The sequence below is a fragment of the Prunus avium genome, chromosome 1, assembly GCF_965620075.1.
Source record: "Prunus avium chromosome 1, drPruAviu1.hap1.1, whole genome shotgun sequence".
NCBI classification, from domain to species: domain Eukaryota; kingdom Viridiplantae; phylum Streptophyta; class Magnoliopsida; order Rosales; family Rosaceae; genus Prunus; species Prunus avium.
Genome location: NC_142284.1, coordinates 39,707,099 through 39,724,689, shown reverse-complemented (window position 1 = coordinate 39,724,689; position 17,591 = coordinate 39,707,099). Strand labels below are relative to the sequence as shown.

The following is a 17,591-nucleotide window of genomic DNA, read 5'->3' as shown; positions in this document are numbered from 1 at the left end:
GGTGACGTGGCGCGAATCCACTACATATCCCTCCGACGGTCCAGATGAGTAGCTGCTCTCTTATTTCACCTGCACAAGTAGAAATTTTTTTGCTTCCACTGTTGGGCGTGCGACGATGGCTTCACACTCCTTCGCTGTTGCTCTCTTCTTCTTCTTCCTCCTCCTCGACCTAGCTTCACTTCAAGGTAAACTGTAATTTTATTTATTAAAAAAAAAAGGTCTGAATTTGCATCAATATTTTATTTGCGTTTCCATGTATTTCCATTTCAGTCCTCGCCGACGTGGTGCTGGAAGACGGGTACACCGTCACGACAGTGATCGACGGCCACAAACTCGGCATCAACCCGCACTCGGTGCTCCCTCGTCCTCGATCGTCCGATCTCCTCGTCCTCGACTCTTCCGGCAGTGCCGTATACACAGTACCGTTCCCCATACCAGGATCCGAAGGTAATTTAACTAGTAACTAGCCACTTCCGATTTCTGAACCGACGTTAGTTTTCGTAGATGCTAAAACAGTTTAGGTGATGTTTCAGAGAGTGTGATTAAAAGGTTCTCCGGCGGCGTCGAGGGTTATTCGGACGGCGAACCGGGTTCGGCCCGGTTCAAGAAGCCCCGGAGCTTCGCTGTGGACCCGAAAGGAAATGTCTTCGTTGCCGATAAGGGAAACAACGTCATTCGGAAAATAAGCGCTTCAGGTAACTCCTTCTTCTAGGGTTTTGCGAGCGTGGCATAATTCGTAAGTACTCACCCAACTCTCTGTATTTTGCTGGATTACGTGAAATGAAAAGGTAGTGTGAGTACAATTGCTGGAGGGTACACTCACTCACTGAAGCCTGGACGTGAGGACGGCCCTGCTCAAAACGCAACGTTTTCGCCCGATTTGGAGCTGGCTTTCGTTGCCGATAAGTGCGCGCTTCTCGTCTCGGACCGCGGGAATCAGCTGGTGCGGTTGATTAATCTCAAGCCGGAGGACTGTGCTAGGTCTTCTCCGTCGGGTGAGCTTTTGTGTAATTACAGTAATTCATTTGGGGATTTTGGTTCCGATATTTAATTTAATTTTGATTTTCATGATAATGGTGTTATTATGCAATTTGCAGCACTTGGAGCAGCTTCGATTTGGCTTTTGGGTCTCGGATTGTCATGTCTTTTCGGGCTGCTTCTTGGAATTGTGATTCGGCCTTATATTATCCGCAATGTAAGTGTTTTGTTGCATAATTGCATCTTCTGTTATAATGTGCTGATTTGAATGTCAAGATCATAACTTTAACACAATGTGTCTAACTGGACTTGGTAGACAGGAGGGCCGCAACAGGCTCGGATTCAGCGCGACATGGAGGCTCTGCCAAATCAATCTGGGGAAGCAAGTACAGACTCTTTGCTTCGCCATCAAAAGCGCAACTGCTAGCTCCACCCCAGCTGTGTCGCTGCTGAGGCGGTTGTTTTTGTTGTGCATCTCTCATCTTTCTCTTATGTTTAGAACCAACCATGTAGGGTCCCGAGTTTCGCCTAAGGAATGTGTGTCTTTGATTGATTGTGATTTTCATAGCGATAGTAGTTTCAAGGTAACAGAGATAACAGAGTCGTCCAAGTATGTGGATCAGTTGAAGGATTTGGTGGGTTTTGATGGAAGCATGGAGTTGCGTAGCAGGAAGCAAGAAGATGGTAATGATGGGAGGAGTGATGTGTTATCTGGTTCTCAAGGAAGAATTGAAGGTATGATAGACAGTAATATTATGGGATTTGTGGAGGGAGCTAAAGAAACAACTCTGCCGGCATTGGGAAGTAATTATGGTTTAGTTAAAAGGAGATGAAATGAAAAGGTTGAAGAAAGACAACTATATTGTATGTATATAGCTTAACTTATCTCCAATTGTGAGGCATGTGAGTGTTTTTGAATCCTTTCATCAGTAGTACCTAATATCTGGATAATGGCATGTTCGTGATTGTGTGCTTACATTTTGTGAGTTCTTCTATACTGAGAATCTTCATTTGATTTCAATTATTAGATTTGATCGAAACATCGAGTAATTGGGAAACTGGGTTTGTGAAACATGAATAGAGTCGTTCTCTCTTATTTTAATCAATGTGACAAATTGAAAATGCAAAGAAGCATAGGTAATTTCCAAAGCCAACCGATTTACTATATGATGAATGGTTTGGAAAAAAAGGTGCCAGTGCTTGTGATTCAAAGAACACATCCAGTTAAAACGTGAAAAACATTTCGTCTGATTGACACTCGTGAGGCTGATTCTTAAGGGTAATGGCCATATCACTCTTTGCAATTTGATTGCAAGGAAGCAGGGAAAGCGATATGACAAGATATCTAATAATGCACGAGAGAAGACCGCCTTCCTTGAATTATGAAAGAAATTATATAAGAGGGACAATATTCTTGAACAAAGGCCTTCAATATGTTGACCAGAATGAGATACCTCAAGGACTGAAATTCTCCACATGGAACTCAGAAAATGATTTGAAACCACCTATAACCTAAAATTTGAAAGATTTATATGAAAGATCAAATAAGATCAAAACTATGTCTATGTGCCTCTCTTACGTATATATGATCAATAGCCATAGGTATAACCCCTAGGATTGATTTGGGAGGTAAAACTGTAATGATTAAACATGGGATTTCCATAATCAATAGGCTTTATGACAACAGCTTCACCCTTCCCATCCTGCTCCTGAACTGCACCAAACACAATCTCAGTGGTTTTTTCACAACTCTGCTCATAGAAAGTATTGGGGTTTGATGATTGGTACCGATGATAATGCTGTTGTTGTTTTTGCTGCTGAATATCATCCCACCCATTATAGAAAACTCGGCTTTGCCGCAACTGATGCATCGTTTCAGCATCCTTGGCCATGAATGGGTAGGTTTTGCGTGGGGTGGGGGTTCGGGTTTCAATAGAAGGGGGCTCATCCTCATCTGGTATCACATAACTATCTTGCACAGGCCAAGAATTTGAATGCTTCTGCTGCTGCTGAATTTGGTCTTGATAGTTTAGATGCTTTTTTCTGAAACCAGGAAATATTGCTCCCAGAATTTCAGCACCACATGCCCCAGCATTGACCAAAAGCTTCCCAATCGATCCAAAGAAGCCTTCTTCTTGCTTCTCCTGCTCATCTTCAGTTGGAATCAAAGGTGGCCTGACTGATTTCAGAGGCTTCTGGTATGGACTTGGAGGAATGCTTGTCTTCATTGGGCCTTGGTCCTTCAAAAATGCAATATAAAAGGTAAACGAATGTTCTATGCTGTCATAGAAGATGCTACACGTCATGATCTATGATTCTCAAGGAAAAGCATTACATTGAACTTTTATCAAACTGTTGTCATACTGAAGTTGTTATGGCAGAAAGGTAGTACATAATTCCTAATCAAGGCAAGTGTAAAATAAGTCCTACTTTGAGGAAGTGATTCCCAGAAAAAGAAAATCCTCTTTTCATAAAGAATTTTCTTTCAAGTATCAACAATATTCCACTTTTCCTATTTACAAACCCAACAAAATGTGAGAGTAACTTCAAATAGTTCCTACAAGAAAGATGGACACAAATGACCTGCAGAACCAACATCTACCCCACAAAGTGTACATGTCAACAAAGTGAATAGAAGGCAAAACTCAGCACTCACATTTTGGGAAGAGACAATTGTACCAACTCTGCGTTGTAGCAATGCTAGCATGTAACCAAAGAAGCCAGCACCCACAAGCATTGCAATACCTGCAATGATGAAAATCAGTACCTATGTATTTTTCAATATTCACACCATCCAAAAGGAAATATTTGAATGAAGTTACCAAGGGGGAAACCACTTCCATACTGATAAGCACAGTCATCAAAATGGAGTTGGATCTCCCTGATTGCTTGATTTCCTCTGTCTATGACGAGTAAGGAGCAGCTGCTTCCAATGTAAACCACATCAAAGTCATCAGAAAACTTTGCATCCTCACTTGGTCCATCCACATGGCTTCCCCCACTTCCCCGTTTCCCTCCAGCAATTGTTGTAACCCCTGACAGTAGAAATTTGAATGACATCAAAATTAAACATCTAGCTACCAATTAGGGAAAAAATTATCATAACGGTGATGATGATTGGTACTACAATAACAAACTACTGTAGTGAAGACAGGGTCGGAATGAAACAACGAAGAAAAAGGAAACAAATCCACTTTGTAATGATATGCTGAACATGAATGAAAAAAACTTATGCTTAAACAAATTTAAAATTAGCAATTACCAGCATCACTTATCTTCCTGATTGCCATATTCATTGTGTCTGCAATATAAATGTTTCCACTGTCATCAACTGTAAGCCCCTTTGGGTGGTTCAATCTTGCCTCTCTGGTCCTCCCATCTACATGTCCAGAGTATCCTTCAGGGGATCCTGCAACCAGCTTTGGTCTGCTGTCTGCAGTGTTCCCATGAAATAGAGTGAAAGTATGAGAGATGCAAGCTCAAAAGAGTTGAATGCATCCATAACAATGATAAAGGAGTCCATTTTCGTGAGGGGAAGCTCTTCAAATCACTTTAAATTTTAGTAGTGTAATTTGTAGTACATAGTAGACTGAAGACATCGACACAATATAGCATGCATCCAACAAAGATCAAGGCTCTTTCCAGTTTAGGGAAGACGAGATCAATATAAAAGCTAGATGTTGGAATTTTGGGATTCAAAGCACAGTTACCAATAGTATTGCACCTGGAAACACAGCCATGAATAAAGAAGCCTTAAAATAGCAGCATTTTTTCTTTCTGCTAGAATCCTTTTTTGGATCCCATATCCCAAAACCCAAACATAATAAAAGAAATATCGCCTTTGAACTACATGCAAATGCTTGCCAATCAAGACAAACTGGCTCAAAGAGACACTAAAGCATATAAAAATCGTAAGAACTCGAGTCCAGTACTAACTTGGCCAAACAGCAGATTTTGCAAATCATACTTCATAAAGTGGAGAATTCTACTTGCAAGTTCAATCAAACTAACAAAGCAATTTCCCAATGCATTCCATAAAAGCCACTTACAGAGAGACAGAGCGGAAGAGATCTTATAAAGGTTACTATTAGCAGAATCCAAAATCAGAAGCTCCCCACTGGGCAACACCTCAACAGAGTAAGGCTCAATCCCAAGCTTGCTTCCATCAAACACTGTCTCCACATTAAACCCACTCTCATACTTCATCAACGGACGGCCAGAAATCGCTGCACACATAAATTTCGCAAATCCCCACCGTTTCAGAATAGAAGACCATAAACCCTCAAAAAACAACAGAGTATAAAAAGAAAATGCGGGTAGCATCAGAGATCTAGACCTGTTTTGGATGTTGCTCTGAGTGACCACAGCCGTTTCATGAAAGCAGAAGCAGCATTTGAAAAAACCCCACTGACAATCTCTGAAAATACCAACAAACAAAAAAAGTTTGGATTGAAAACACACCAAAGTTCCAAAACCAAAAGCAGATCATATAGCGGCTAAGCTCACAGTCATGTATACATAAATTCAAAAAACTCACTCACTTGCTGGAGCAGTAGGAGCAGCTGATGAGACGCCTCCAAAAATAACCAAAATGGCGAGACCAAGCACCAAGACATTCCGACCCATTACTCCTTTTCTCACAATGAAGCCCGGAACAGCACAGAACTGAAACATTCAAGCTGCCAGCATTGTAAGAAACCCTAAATCCTATCTGGGTTTTGCAAGAATGTGATGTGAGTGATATGAGCAAGGAGATGCTCTTCCTCAAATGGGTATTGGTTCTGTGTTTCGAACAAAACCAGTGTATTTGAGTGTAAAAGAAACTGCGTGTGAAAAGATGCAAGAGACAAAGATGAAAAAGAGAGAAAAAAGGCAAAGGGAAAAGAAATACGAAAAAGCAGAGCTGCAGAGGTAGAGAGAGGGTCACTCTCGCCTCAGTGTCAGTGGGGACTAAAGAGTGAACGGTGAGAGAGTGAGAAAGAATCATATGCTGCGGGGAGGATCGTGTCATGAAATTACTGGTTTTTATTTATTTATTAATAACAAAAAAGAAAAAACAAGAAAACCGACCATGCCCACATTATTCTCCACCTAAATTCTCTCCATGTTCCTTGTTTCTTTTTTAATATTTTTGGCTCAATGCAAGTTTCCATTTCCAACATGCTATTATCATTATTTGTTGTTACTTGATTTTATGACCGTTTGTTTATTGTTCTAAATGTTCTAATTAGAATTTGAAAATATTTTAGCACAAAAGAGAAGGGTTAATACTGTATAGTCCAGCTCAACTTTGTTTCAACAATTTGACCTTTACTAGTGAGAGTGTATTATCACCTACTCGTCTAAAGGTAAAACGGACAATTAGAGGAACCATTAGTGCATAACAAAAGATAAGAGCATCATTAACACTAGTCACTAACCCCACAGTTTTTTTTCTATGCATTGAGGTTCACGTATGATTGTTGATCGGCATCGACCAAGTGTCTAACTTTAATAACATAAACAAGAATCAATTGTGATGAAAATTCACTAATAAGAAAAATATCTCAAAATATTATTCATCAACGTCAAAGATTTACCGAATATTGTATGCATCTTTAAAAATGAGATCCCGTAGTAAAATTTAAAACTCTTATATTAAAACAAATGAGCTAAATTAAAAACAGGAAGCACACAACCGTGATTGACTAAGAAAACATAAATGACGACAATGTTTTCTTTCAAGTTTACACAAAGATAACAAAAAGATGAAAGTTCTAACTCAAATTTCCATATCACTTTAGAAACTCCTCACAACAAATTTTTAGCACAATACTTCATGTTGAAGTGTAATTTTCCTTTCTTGCTAAATTTTGAAGCAACTTATTTTCTTTAACTTTACTTACATAAGTGATCCTCATCGTGTTCCCATTTTTCTCATATCATCATGCTAATAATCATAGCGGTTTGTTTTTAAACCAAGGCAAAAAAAGCTGTGTTTAACTATATGAAATTTTTTTTTTTAAAAAGGTATAATATGTATATTTTTTATTTTCTCTTACAAGCATCTTTACATAATGTTTCTTGGGGAGGCGATGCCCCCAAATATCATGCTGCCTTGTTTTTAAATTTCTTTAAATTATATTTTATTTATTTTTCTAAAATATTTTTGTTGTATATTAATAGTTACGAACCAATCACAAACCATGAGGCCAAAACTCAAATCGTATTGGCCCAGTCACTAACCATGAGACTGGGCCCAACCCTGTCAGATTGGCAAATGGCAACCCCTAGCTACCCAGGCCGTTGACCAAAGAAAACACCTACCCAGGCCGTTGACTAAAGGTTGGGTTGGACAGTTGGATGGAGCGAAGGAAAACTTGTGTATCTCTGTAATCAGGTGTCACATTATGTGAGAGAAGATAAATTATTGGATACCACTGCCGACGAAGTCACCCATCCGATGACACACACAAAATAGCGGGCGTGATTTCTGTATTGTAGTGCAACTGGACTCATAAATAATAAATACGGCAGACACAATAACTCTCACTTTAAAAGAAGACCCCATTATAATAGATCTCCCAAAAAAATAAATTAAGCCGACCCCAATATTAATTTCTGGTTATCTCATTATATACACATATCAAACTGTTATTGACAAAGAATATAATAGCGGTCAATTGATCCCTGCAAGCCCGTAATTCATCATTAGAGGTGAAGATGTTAACCTCTGCAAATTGCCACCAACATAGAAGGCAGATTACCTTATTTCCATTTTCAACATTTAAGTAAATGTCTTTGTCCTTTTACTTTCATTTATTTTTATATTACTCCATTTACTTAAGTTTACAATGTAAATAAGAAAGTATTCCCCATTTGGATTCAAATAAAAATACTAGAAAATCAAATTCCCACCAAATTAAAATATGAAAAATTGGTTTTAGTGCAAAATAAGATTTAGGCTAAAAATGATGGCTTATTAAGTCAATATATACTTCATACTAAAATGCCATAAAATCAAGTTTTCTTATTTGATGTGTAAGGAATAAAAGCCGCCAAAAATTATCTTGAGAAAATGATTATTCAAAAAAACCATTTTTCAAACTTGGCCAATATTTTTACATAAAATAATTTTTCATATATGATATGAATGCATGAAGGGACCTGGTAAAAAGCCTTAGATGTTCAATCCATAAAGAGTTTTACAAGAATAACTCAACTCTTACGTATTGAAGAAATATTTGATTGAATAAGCTCCCCCTAAGACAGTACTCATAAAGGTCCAAAGTTTGAGAGCTAGAACCCAAAAGAATTGCAAATAAAGCCCAAAATAAAAACGACAACAGACCTAAAAAATGATGTAAATGCCCTAAAATGAGCTGGATTGGGCTAATATATGACAGTTCTTACATCGAATACGACAAGACACCTTGGGAGGCAAAGAGGATTATGCTAATTTTTTTGGTTTATTATCACATTCTTAGAGATATTTCTGGTGTTTTGCAATGTACGTCTATTTTTTGAAGTTGATGCAGTTCTCTTTGATAATGAACATGAGTATTTTGCATGGTTTTATCTATTAACTATGAATTAGAATATTATCATTTCATTTCGATGGGTCTATTTTGTGTAGAAATTTTTTTAACCTTTTACACGTTAACCCCCGGAATTAAATTTTTTGGATCCGCCACTGCATAGCATAATGATGATTCAATGCTTGGAAGGAGCCAGTCTTCTGTGCAATTGACAGTTAACCAGCTTGCTCGCGCGCATTTTTTCAACTTTCAAGACTTCATTTTAATTAGTGTTTTTTTTTTTTAGTTTATTTAAGTTTAGATTTTAATTCGTTTATTTCATATTATGCTAAGCTCATACCATCAGTTATATGTTTCACCAAAATAAATAAAGATGCTTAAAGTATGTTCTGCTAAAATTTCTGTGTCTCAAATGTGATACAGTAATTTATTAGGAAGAAAATAAAGATGTTGGTATCCCAATTGGAAGTGACATAAATTTATGACGAGAATGTAGCAATTGAAACAAATGAAGAATGAGGGTCAAAACTATTCTTTTGAATGAAGAATAGAAAATGATTGAATCTAGAATCATAGATACTTGGCCAACCAAGGTAGCTCCTTGCTGTCCTTGAGTGCAAATGCGACATCGTCGCTGAAAGACAGACATAAAATCATATGAGGTCACAGAATAGTCCAAGGTTTTCTTCTGATGGTAATGCAGTTGCATGAAAGGGTGAACCATCAAAGCCAAAGTTCAAAGTAGCTGTATTACACAGAATTCTAATAGGTATCAGAAGTTTTGGGAGAGGGATGATGTAAAGAGCTGGACAGAAAACTAACCTCGGAAAATTGAGCTGCAACTTCTGCAACCTATGCTTTGCTCCCGATTCACATAAAACAATTCTGCACTCCCCAAGCTTACAACTGCCAAAAATGTACAATTCAGATATTAAATAATCCATGCTCATATAAAGTTAGTATCAACTCCAGAAATTAACCTCTAATCGTTCTCACTAACTATTCTCCAGAAAGGCAATTGCAGACACAAATAACAGCGCTCGAAAATGGACATCATAAGCCATTTAAAAATGCAACCTGACATCCGCATCAAAGAAAACTTCAAATAGAGGGGACCATCACCTAAAATAGTATGTGCAAAGTACAAAAGAAATGAAAGCAGTCATTTTATTTAACACTCAATATTTTCTTAGTCAAAAGCCAAAACTAGTGCCGCTCTTCAGGTTCATAACACTCCCATTTGACAAGACAACAAGGACCAGAGGAGATCAATGGACTATGTTTCTACACATGTATATAGCAAGATATTAGTATCAACGCATGTCTTACCCAATTTTTAAGAGCATGTCATGTCCGGGAAATGCTTCTCCGTTACTTGTACAGAGGCATGAGACTGTCATTGCCAACTGCAAGGAAAAACATAAATTCAATGAAAACACTATTACATATCAATTAATCGTAAAATTCCAGCGCTAGAAATCTACAGTGAAGGCATCAAAGAAACTGGTGAACCAAAATAAAAATAATCTGGTTTGTAGTTGAGATGCGGTATAGCAGTCAGGAACAATAAGTATTCTTTTAGTCAGTATTTCAATGCAAGCCTGCGGGCCAAAAATAATCACTTCCAGTGTGAAATACTATTATTTTAAACCGAAGTTACTCTGAATGTACGATACAAAAAGATTAAACGCACACATCGTTCAGGAAAAAGCTTGAGAAGTTCACCTTTTCGAAAGTAGTTTCCCCCATTCCTGTTTTGTAGAGTTCATACACCATGGCAGTCAAAAATATTTTACTCAACCTGGAAGAAGTTTTCATCACCTGCCAGGAAAAAACAAAGAAAATAATTAGCATTAATATCTCTGAAGAAGGTAGAGAGAATTTTTATTTAATTTTTGTTTGTTCTTCCAGATACAACATAGATAAACAAAACTTCCTTTCAACCCAACAACAATTTATGCAGCTAAAGTTGTATGGAGTTGAATGCTACTTGTGCAGAAATTCACTACTTTAAACCAGCATCATATAATTTGGGTCCTGAAAGCCATTTTTTCCCAGGCTACTCCTTTTAAGAATGGCACTTATAAGATTTAGCAAACTCCAACTGACACCATTTTCATCTTTGTTACTCGACCATAAAACTATGTAGCTATCTGGATCTCATGTATTTCATATTAGGAATGCATATTAATGTAGCAATCACTGCGTCATATGCCTCACTCAAGAGTATTGATTACCTCTTCTAAGATGTAACATACCATTTAAATAAAAGAAGTTTCACCAACAGAAATCATTTTTTATCATGACTGTAAGATATAATCTGACTCACTTGAATATGAGGTGCCTGGAACATTTCTTGTATGGCTGCTTCAACCTCTGCCATTCCAACAAGTGATTTTCCTGCAAAGTGGGTACCTATAAATCCTGTAAGTGACAAGAATTAAAGCTTCAAAGCAAGATAATAACGCTTCTAAACAAAGCAAGCACAGAGTTTACACTACATGAGATGTTGGTGCTTAATATTACCAATGTAGTAACAGAGTATTTCTTTTGAAACTTCAGGATACGGGAAAGAAGAGAAGTTGACAATTCTAATTCCTTGGTTGACCAAAAAAGAATACTGGTTTAAAGGCTGCTTAATTTTCATTTTTTCAAATAAAAGAAAATGAAACAAAATCAATACCAAAAACAGAACAAAAAACAAAACATGTATTATTTGGTATTTAAACCAGATCTTCCATGACACAAACTCTCATTATGGGACCAGTTGATTCTTTGCCAATGAAAGGCCATGTTTTTTTTTTCTGACAAAAGTGATATTCTAAACTACTCTAATGATGCTTATGTTGCTAGATTGTGATTTTGTATAACACAATCAGACAAGAACCAACCTAATAAATGGCCTAAATTCAGAGTCTTGCAACATAAGCATTTTATGTTGCCAGATTGTCTGGCAAGAGAACATTTCTCTACGAAATATAGTTTAAAGCTAGCTTTGACAGAACGCATTCTGGATTTTTCAAGTAATCCTAAAATGTAAAATGTTTCACTACCATAAAACTGAAAACAAAAGCAAAAAAACAAAAGTTACAAACTAGAATCAATATGATGTTAAATAACAAATCAAAATAATGCATCAATAGTCTAGACCATGATGTTAAATAAAGATGCAACTGGGCAAGTTGGCACCACATCGGAACGAAGTGTCAATATTCTGAGGAAGTCCCAATGGAGCCATGTCAGAATTCCCTTGAGAAGGAGCTTGTATATTTATAAAACCAAATTATTCGAACCTCAATATCAAGTGATGTTCATGGAAGGTTAACTTATATACTCTATGTTCTGTTGATGTGGTCAGTGGATACTAGAAGCCAAGATTAGTCATTAATCTGAACTAAATTAAAGCAATCAATTGTAAGAAATAGCTAAAAAGTGTGAAATATGACTAACAGAAAACATTTTTCCCACAGGTGCATGACCATTGACAGAAATAAAACCAAACAAAAATATTTCTGTCTACTAGATAATTCCAGCAATTGAAACTTACGGTGATACAGTTTCAATGAAGTGGAAGGAGAATAGGACAGATTACCAAAACATTAACTAAATAAGGATTGTTCAAATCAAGTTTCCAACTTTAAAGGGGTTGTGGTTGAAGTCTATACCTTGAGAAGCATTATTAGAATTTGAGATTAGCTTCTTAAGTCGATAATCTGTGATTTCTGCTGCACGCCTGCATATCTCCAATGCACGACGGGCATCTCCTGAAATAGCCGCTACCTGAATATATGTTCAAATACTATCAGAGATGGAGTTTCCAATGCGCTCATCCACTATGGCCAACTAATAACTATTAGAAAAGAGACAAAAGAAAATCAATTTTATGATGAAACAGTTAACATGCAGCTAACCTTTCTTGAAGCATATTCTATAGCTTGTTCTTTAAAGGCATTAATTCCTTTAAGACGACTAGAAACTATCTCTTGAAGCTGTTGGTAATTATAGGGGCCAAAGCAAAGCCTTTCGATTCCCATACGACTTGAAATACGAGGAAGCAACTTCTCAGGAAGATCCATGGTATTTGCTATGCCTGAACATGTATATCATTACAAACAGTTAATGATGCAATCATTAACAATCTCATAGTCATCATCATTGTTTTTTCTATTTCGTTATGAGATAAAAGAATACAAAAATCGTTCGACGAGGATGCCTACTGAAAATACATAAAAGCATACCTATTACAACTAACTTTGAGTGTGGCTTAGTAGGCCAGTCAAGAATGTTGTATAGAACCTGAAACCAAAAAAGCACTACATGTATGTAATTTTGACTATTTCAAGATCATGGGTAGTAACAACTATATTATAAATAACGCAAAACTGGAATAGTTATTAAAAAATAGTCACATCATAAAATGCAGAAGGTACCAACTGATATAAGAAAAAATGGTTACCGACTGGTTTCTGGTCAGAAGAAGATCAAGTTCATCAATGAGAAGAATGCAAGGCTTGTCATCCTCTTTGCCAATTTTCTTTCCTTCAGAAAATCGTTCATTTAGCAAGTGGAGAGCCTTCTTCCAACTAACTCTGTGCCCACTTAATGCTTCATATATAACCTGTGCAAACACGTGTGTTACAAGGCAGCAATGCATACCATCATGATAAGCATAGAACATCAAATATAAATATTTGTTTACCCTATAAATATTCTCTGGTGATGCCAACTTTAGACCATTTATCTCCACAAAAGAGTAGGGTCTTATACTTCCTGCATCAACTTCAGTTCTTAGATTCCTCATTACTGCTAGTACACTCATTGTCTGCAGTTACACAGATATTACAAAAGGAATAAATAAAACTCATTTTATCCATGAAAAGTACATAAATGAAATTTACAGCCTATCTGAAACAATGTAGCTACCTATTTATAAACACAACCACAGACCGCACCTTGCCAGTTCCAGGAACACCATTAATGTACAGGCAACGTCCCAGACATTTATCATCAGAGATGGCATCTTTGATAAATGCAGTTATCTCCAACATTTCTCTGCACACAAGCAGGTCTCCATGATTACAATGTTAAAGTAACGCAGATCAAGAAAACCTTTCATGAACTGATTCTCACATACTTATCCCTGCAAGGTAAAGACTTAGGCAATGATGCCAACAGAAGTGCTGCCTTTGCTCTTTCAAGATCAGTCTGCTTGTGGCATCTTACATGCTCTGGGATTTTCTTAACTCCTATCTTCTGAAGTCCAAAGAACTGCCCCTTCTGTGAATTCTGTAAATACAGAATTGACTAGTTCAATTTGGGAAAGTAAACAAACAAAAGCCACAAGTATAAGATAGAATTAGAAGATAGTGTCCATACTGCAGCCAACTCATGAGCTCTAGATGGTTTGGCTAGTATATTTTTTATGCTCTCCTCATCATAGTCCATTTCTTCTTCTGTATCAGAGTCTGGGTCTTTGCTAAGTTTCCAATCTCCATCACTTTCAGCTCCATCATCATCCTACCAAATAGTTAAAACCCCATAAATTCAACTCAATTTAATCCATTTGAAATTTTTGAAGAATTTTCAAATGCTGAGTCTCATTTCCTGAAACGCTTACCTCTTCACCATTATCAATTTCAGCAAGACGCTTGAAACTGTGCCAATGAATATCATATTCATATTCACACAAATAAACATCATCCCCTTCATTCGCTTTGGCATATTCTTTGGGATTCATGACAAAACAATGTCGAAGAATAGACTCCATCTGTAAATATATGAAATATTACCGTTATGAACTGAAGGATGGCAAGATATACCTCTTTTCACCATAATATCTGATCCAAAACTGAGAGAATATTAAGCAGTAGAACAAGAGTTGAAAAGTATTTAACTACATTAGTGACTAGGTATATAAAAAGATGGACCATATTAGCTTAAAGCTAAAATTTTGTGAAAATCCTCAACCACATCCAAAGTCAAAACTGAACCTAAAGTCATACAGAATAAGAGGATCACTTCAAACAAAAGAAAACAAAGGGTGGAGAATAGAAAAAATAATCCCTTACAAACTGGATTACATTTAATGTAATTTTCCCTAAAGAGACTACCTGTTTTTCTTTTCCTTGTTTCTTTCTTTTTCTTTTTGCCTTGTTTTTAGCAAAGCACGAATCATGGATTCTGAAACAGAGTTTGGTAGGCTGAAAAACCCTTGTCAAAGGCCAAATGGTTTATAGATTCCTCACATTGAATGCTTGAAATGATTGGCAGCAATCACATGAACTTAAGGTGAATAACTTCACTTATTTTGCTGGAAATATGGCCAGAAAATGGTAAATTCATGACAAGCAATTTTGGTGTAAGAGGAAGTTTATATTTATTTGTAAAATGACAATAAGCATTCCCCTACAGGGTGTTATTCCTTGAAATTAGAACAAAGTTAAAAGGCACAAAAAGTATCCAAATGCGAAGAACCTAGTGCAGAAACATACGAGGCAGTTTACCAAATAGTTACCAGTCAAAGTCATTATTTTTTATTTATTTATCATATCAAGTTTTTAAATTGCAATCAGTTCGGTAAACTTCCAGATCCCTACTAAAAGATGCACCTATTGCCTAAAGTTCAAACTTTCTAAAGTTTTTCTAAGCTCTCTCAATACACAAATGCAAACCAATGCAGACTAGCCTTTCCCTCCCATAAAAGCCTAAATAAGAATCCCACCTTTAGCATGTCCCTCCAGTTTTCAATATCTTTTGGGCAGGAAAGAAAAACTACTAATTTACCAGCCTTTCAATTTGAAGGAAGTCCAACCTTCGCACAAAAACCAACTCAGGCCAACATCATACAGTCAAGTTTTTCTCTAAGCTCCTCATAGTGTCAAGATCACTCCTATAATAGAAATTAAAAGTTACATCTTAAACTAGAAACGATGTTGCTTGCTATAGGGTCCTCACACTCTTTTATAAATTTTTGCGACTTATTGACCGTGATCCTATAAACTTAATCAGCATAATTCTTTAAACTTAAATCAGCAGGATCTTATCATCTGAATCCGCATGTTAAATCCTTAATCCAAAAGTATTGCTTCATCGAAGATCAACTCTAACTTTCTTCAAGAGCAATAAGGTACTAAAAGCAAGTGAAACCTTCAATTGTCACCGACAGACCTCACCTACCAATGAAAGTGATCAAAATTGCACAACCTGGCCCCATTTGAAATGCAAGCTTTCCACACTCAAAAGGGGAAAAAATTACTAAACTTCAGAAAGTAATGTTAAGACCAATGCTGCATCATTCAACTTATAATTCAACTCCTTTGAAACTAAGAATTAATCCTAAGTTATTGGGGTTGGCTAAATATGTTTTTGTTAACTTCATTTTGCTTCTTTTTTTACCCTTATGCTAAAAATATGCCATGAATGTTTTTGGCTTGGTTGCTCTAATTAACAATTGCAAGGGTTCACTACATTTTTTTAGAAGAATTGCAAGGATCCTTTACTAGAAAATACAAAACGAACAATTGAATAAAACAAGTAGGATGTCTCGCTATTTCTTCATGTGATTCTGATTTCTTTCATGCGGAACAAATTTATTCAAACAGAAAGGGAACATTTCTATGGGATAAAGCAACCACAGCTATATAACCATTTATTCTTCTAGTAGAAAAATAATCAAGACTAGATGTCATCTATCACCTCAATGTCAGCAAAATCATTGGTGCGATAAATTTCTCGCCTCAAATTATGAGGTTGTCTTCCAGCCACAGTCTCTTCCGGGATTATATACCAACGTACCCGACACCAATAGATACCATCTACTTCTTTCCATATACTACACAAATTCAAAAGCACAAACCAAGGCCACATACATTACGACCAAAACAACAGCACACACTTGCACCATTCGCAAAATTAAACCAAATTAAACATCTACCTTTCAATGTGGGCAGCCCATAAATCGCTCGAGAGAAGCTTCTCCCTCAACGTTCTAACCCTTTTCTTCCCTTCTGGTGGTGTCGGAAGCTTGACTTCCCTTCCCAATTTGCGAGCATCACAAAACCCACATATCCAATCTCCTTCAGGAACCTCCTTCAATGGAGGTTTCAAGCATTTCAAATGGAACCCACCTAAACAATCATCACACTCGATCATTACAGATTTCCCAGACTTAAAGCACACCCTACATTCATCCACTTCAACCAATTCGTCATCCGAGCTTGCATCCTCTCTCCTCCTCACATAAACATTATCCCCGACCTCAAATTCACCCCCATCATACACAACCTTCTTATAATAAACCCGTCTCTTTGATACTGCCTTGTTCTTCTCAAAGTTGACATTTTTCGAGGCCCTCGAGCGTGTAACTACCTTGCTCTCCTCGTCCCTCTTCCTCTTCTTAGTCTCAGATTGCCCTGGCGTCTCTGGAGAGAATGCAACTTCAACCTCAGTCAAATTTCCCTCCTCTTTACGCTTCGATTTCTTGCCCTTCCCAGCAGATTTTGGGGTTTTTGGAATTTCCCCAATTTCCCCCTTTCTTCGTGTTTTGGGCAGTGTTTTTAAAGGCATGCCTTCGCGCGCGTCCGCGAGCGCATCGGAGCGAGGTGGCAGGAAATCGCCAGAGGCAGTCGGCTGTTTCACGAGTTGCACTTTTAGCGCGGGGAAGGCGTAAGGAGGTATTGCAAGGCGTGGCCAGGCGGAGCGAGGCGGGCAGATCTGGACACTTCTGAACCTGAAGAAATTTTGCGAGTATGCAAATTGGCTGCGACTCTGCGAGGAAGACGACTCGAGTGTTTTCTTTTTAGGGTTATTGTAATGGAACGATGTCGTTTCGATTGCAGTGTTTAAAAAAAATTCTAAATGAAACGACGTCGTTTCACTTGGAGTGTTTTGATTAAAAAAAACGCAAGTTTCTGTTTTGTTTTTTATTACCTTTATTGTAATAAACTTAAGGCAAGAAGAATTAATATCTTTATTGCCTTTGAAAATTGCATAATGCTATTTGGATACACAATATTGACACACTTAGTTGACACCCGCTGATGTGTCAAAATGTATCATTCGCTGAACAGAAAACGAGGAGAAAAGAAGAGCAAATTA

General features: G+C 37.2%; 3 protein-coding genes and 1 non-coding gene across 5 annotated transcripts; 1 reads left to right on the top strand and 3 right to left on the bottom strand.

Moving 5' to 3' along the window:
• The first annotated feature begins 32 nt into the window (after positions 1-32).
• On the top strand, positions 33-1,954 carry LOC110753194 (NHL domain-containing protein). The gene is made up of 6 exons (XM_088244153.1): positions 33-185; positions 271-447; positions 534-695; positions 789-995; positions 1,098-1,195; positions 1,299-1,954. Exons 1-6 carry the CDS (start codon positions 116-118, stop codon positions 1,809-1,811), a joined length of 1,227 nt encoding a protein of 408 aa, XP_088100279.1. The 5' UTR covers positions 33-115; the 3' UTR covers positions 1,812-1,954.
• Positions 1,955-2,353: 399 nt separating this feature from the next.
• Positions 2,354-5,940, bottom strand: LOC110753193 (uncharacterized). 2 transcript variants are annotated; one of them, XM_021954030.2, is made up of 8 exons: positions 5,520-5,940; positions 5,315-5,395; positions 5,028-5,204; positions 4,241-4,411; positions 3,801-4,013; positions 3,635-3,723; positions 2,767-3,218; positions 2,354-2,692 (listed from the first exon to the last, which is right to left on the bottom strand). In XM_021954030.2, the coding sequence occupies exons 1-8, from the start codon at positions 5,650-5,652 to the stop codon at positions 2,668-2,670; spliced, it is 1,341 nt and encodes a 446-aa protein (XP_021809722.1). In that variant the 5' UTR covers positions 5,653-5,940; the 3' UTR covers positions 2,354-2,667. The 2 variants fall into 2 exon arrangements, with proteins under 2 accessions (XP_021809722.1, XP_021809721.1); XM_021954029.2 differs by having other exon boundaries at positions 2,354-3,218.
• Positions 5,941-8,863: 2,923 nt separating this feature from the next.
• Positions 8,864-17,292, bottom strand: LOC110753224 (origin of replication complex subunit 1A-like). Its single transcript, XM_021954075.2, has 16 exons — positions 16,429-17,292; positions 16,191-16,326; positions 14,113-14,262; positions 13,872-14,012; positions 13,630-13,781; positions 13,448-13,547; positions 13,195-13,317; positions 12,952-13,113; positions 12,734-12,791; positions 12,407-12,585; positions 12,161-12,275; positions 10,825-10,919; positions 10,221-10,316; positions 9,825-9,901; positions 9,318-9,401; positions 8,864-9,129 (listed from the first exon to the last, which is right to left on the bottom strand). Exons 1-16 carry the CDS (start codon positions 17,058-17,060, stop codon positions 9,066-9,068), a joined length of 2,364 nt encoding a protein of 787 aa, XP_021809767.2. The 5' UTR covers positions 17,061-17,292; the 3' UTR covers positions 8,864-9,065.
• LOC148297812 (small nucleolar RNA snoR28) lies at positions 14,128-14,205 on the bottom strand. The gene has a single exon (XR_015833332.1). It is a non-coding gene; the product is annotated as a small nucleolar RNA snoR28 (small nucleolar RNA).
• Positions 17,293-17,591: the final 299 nt, after the last annotated feature.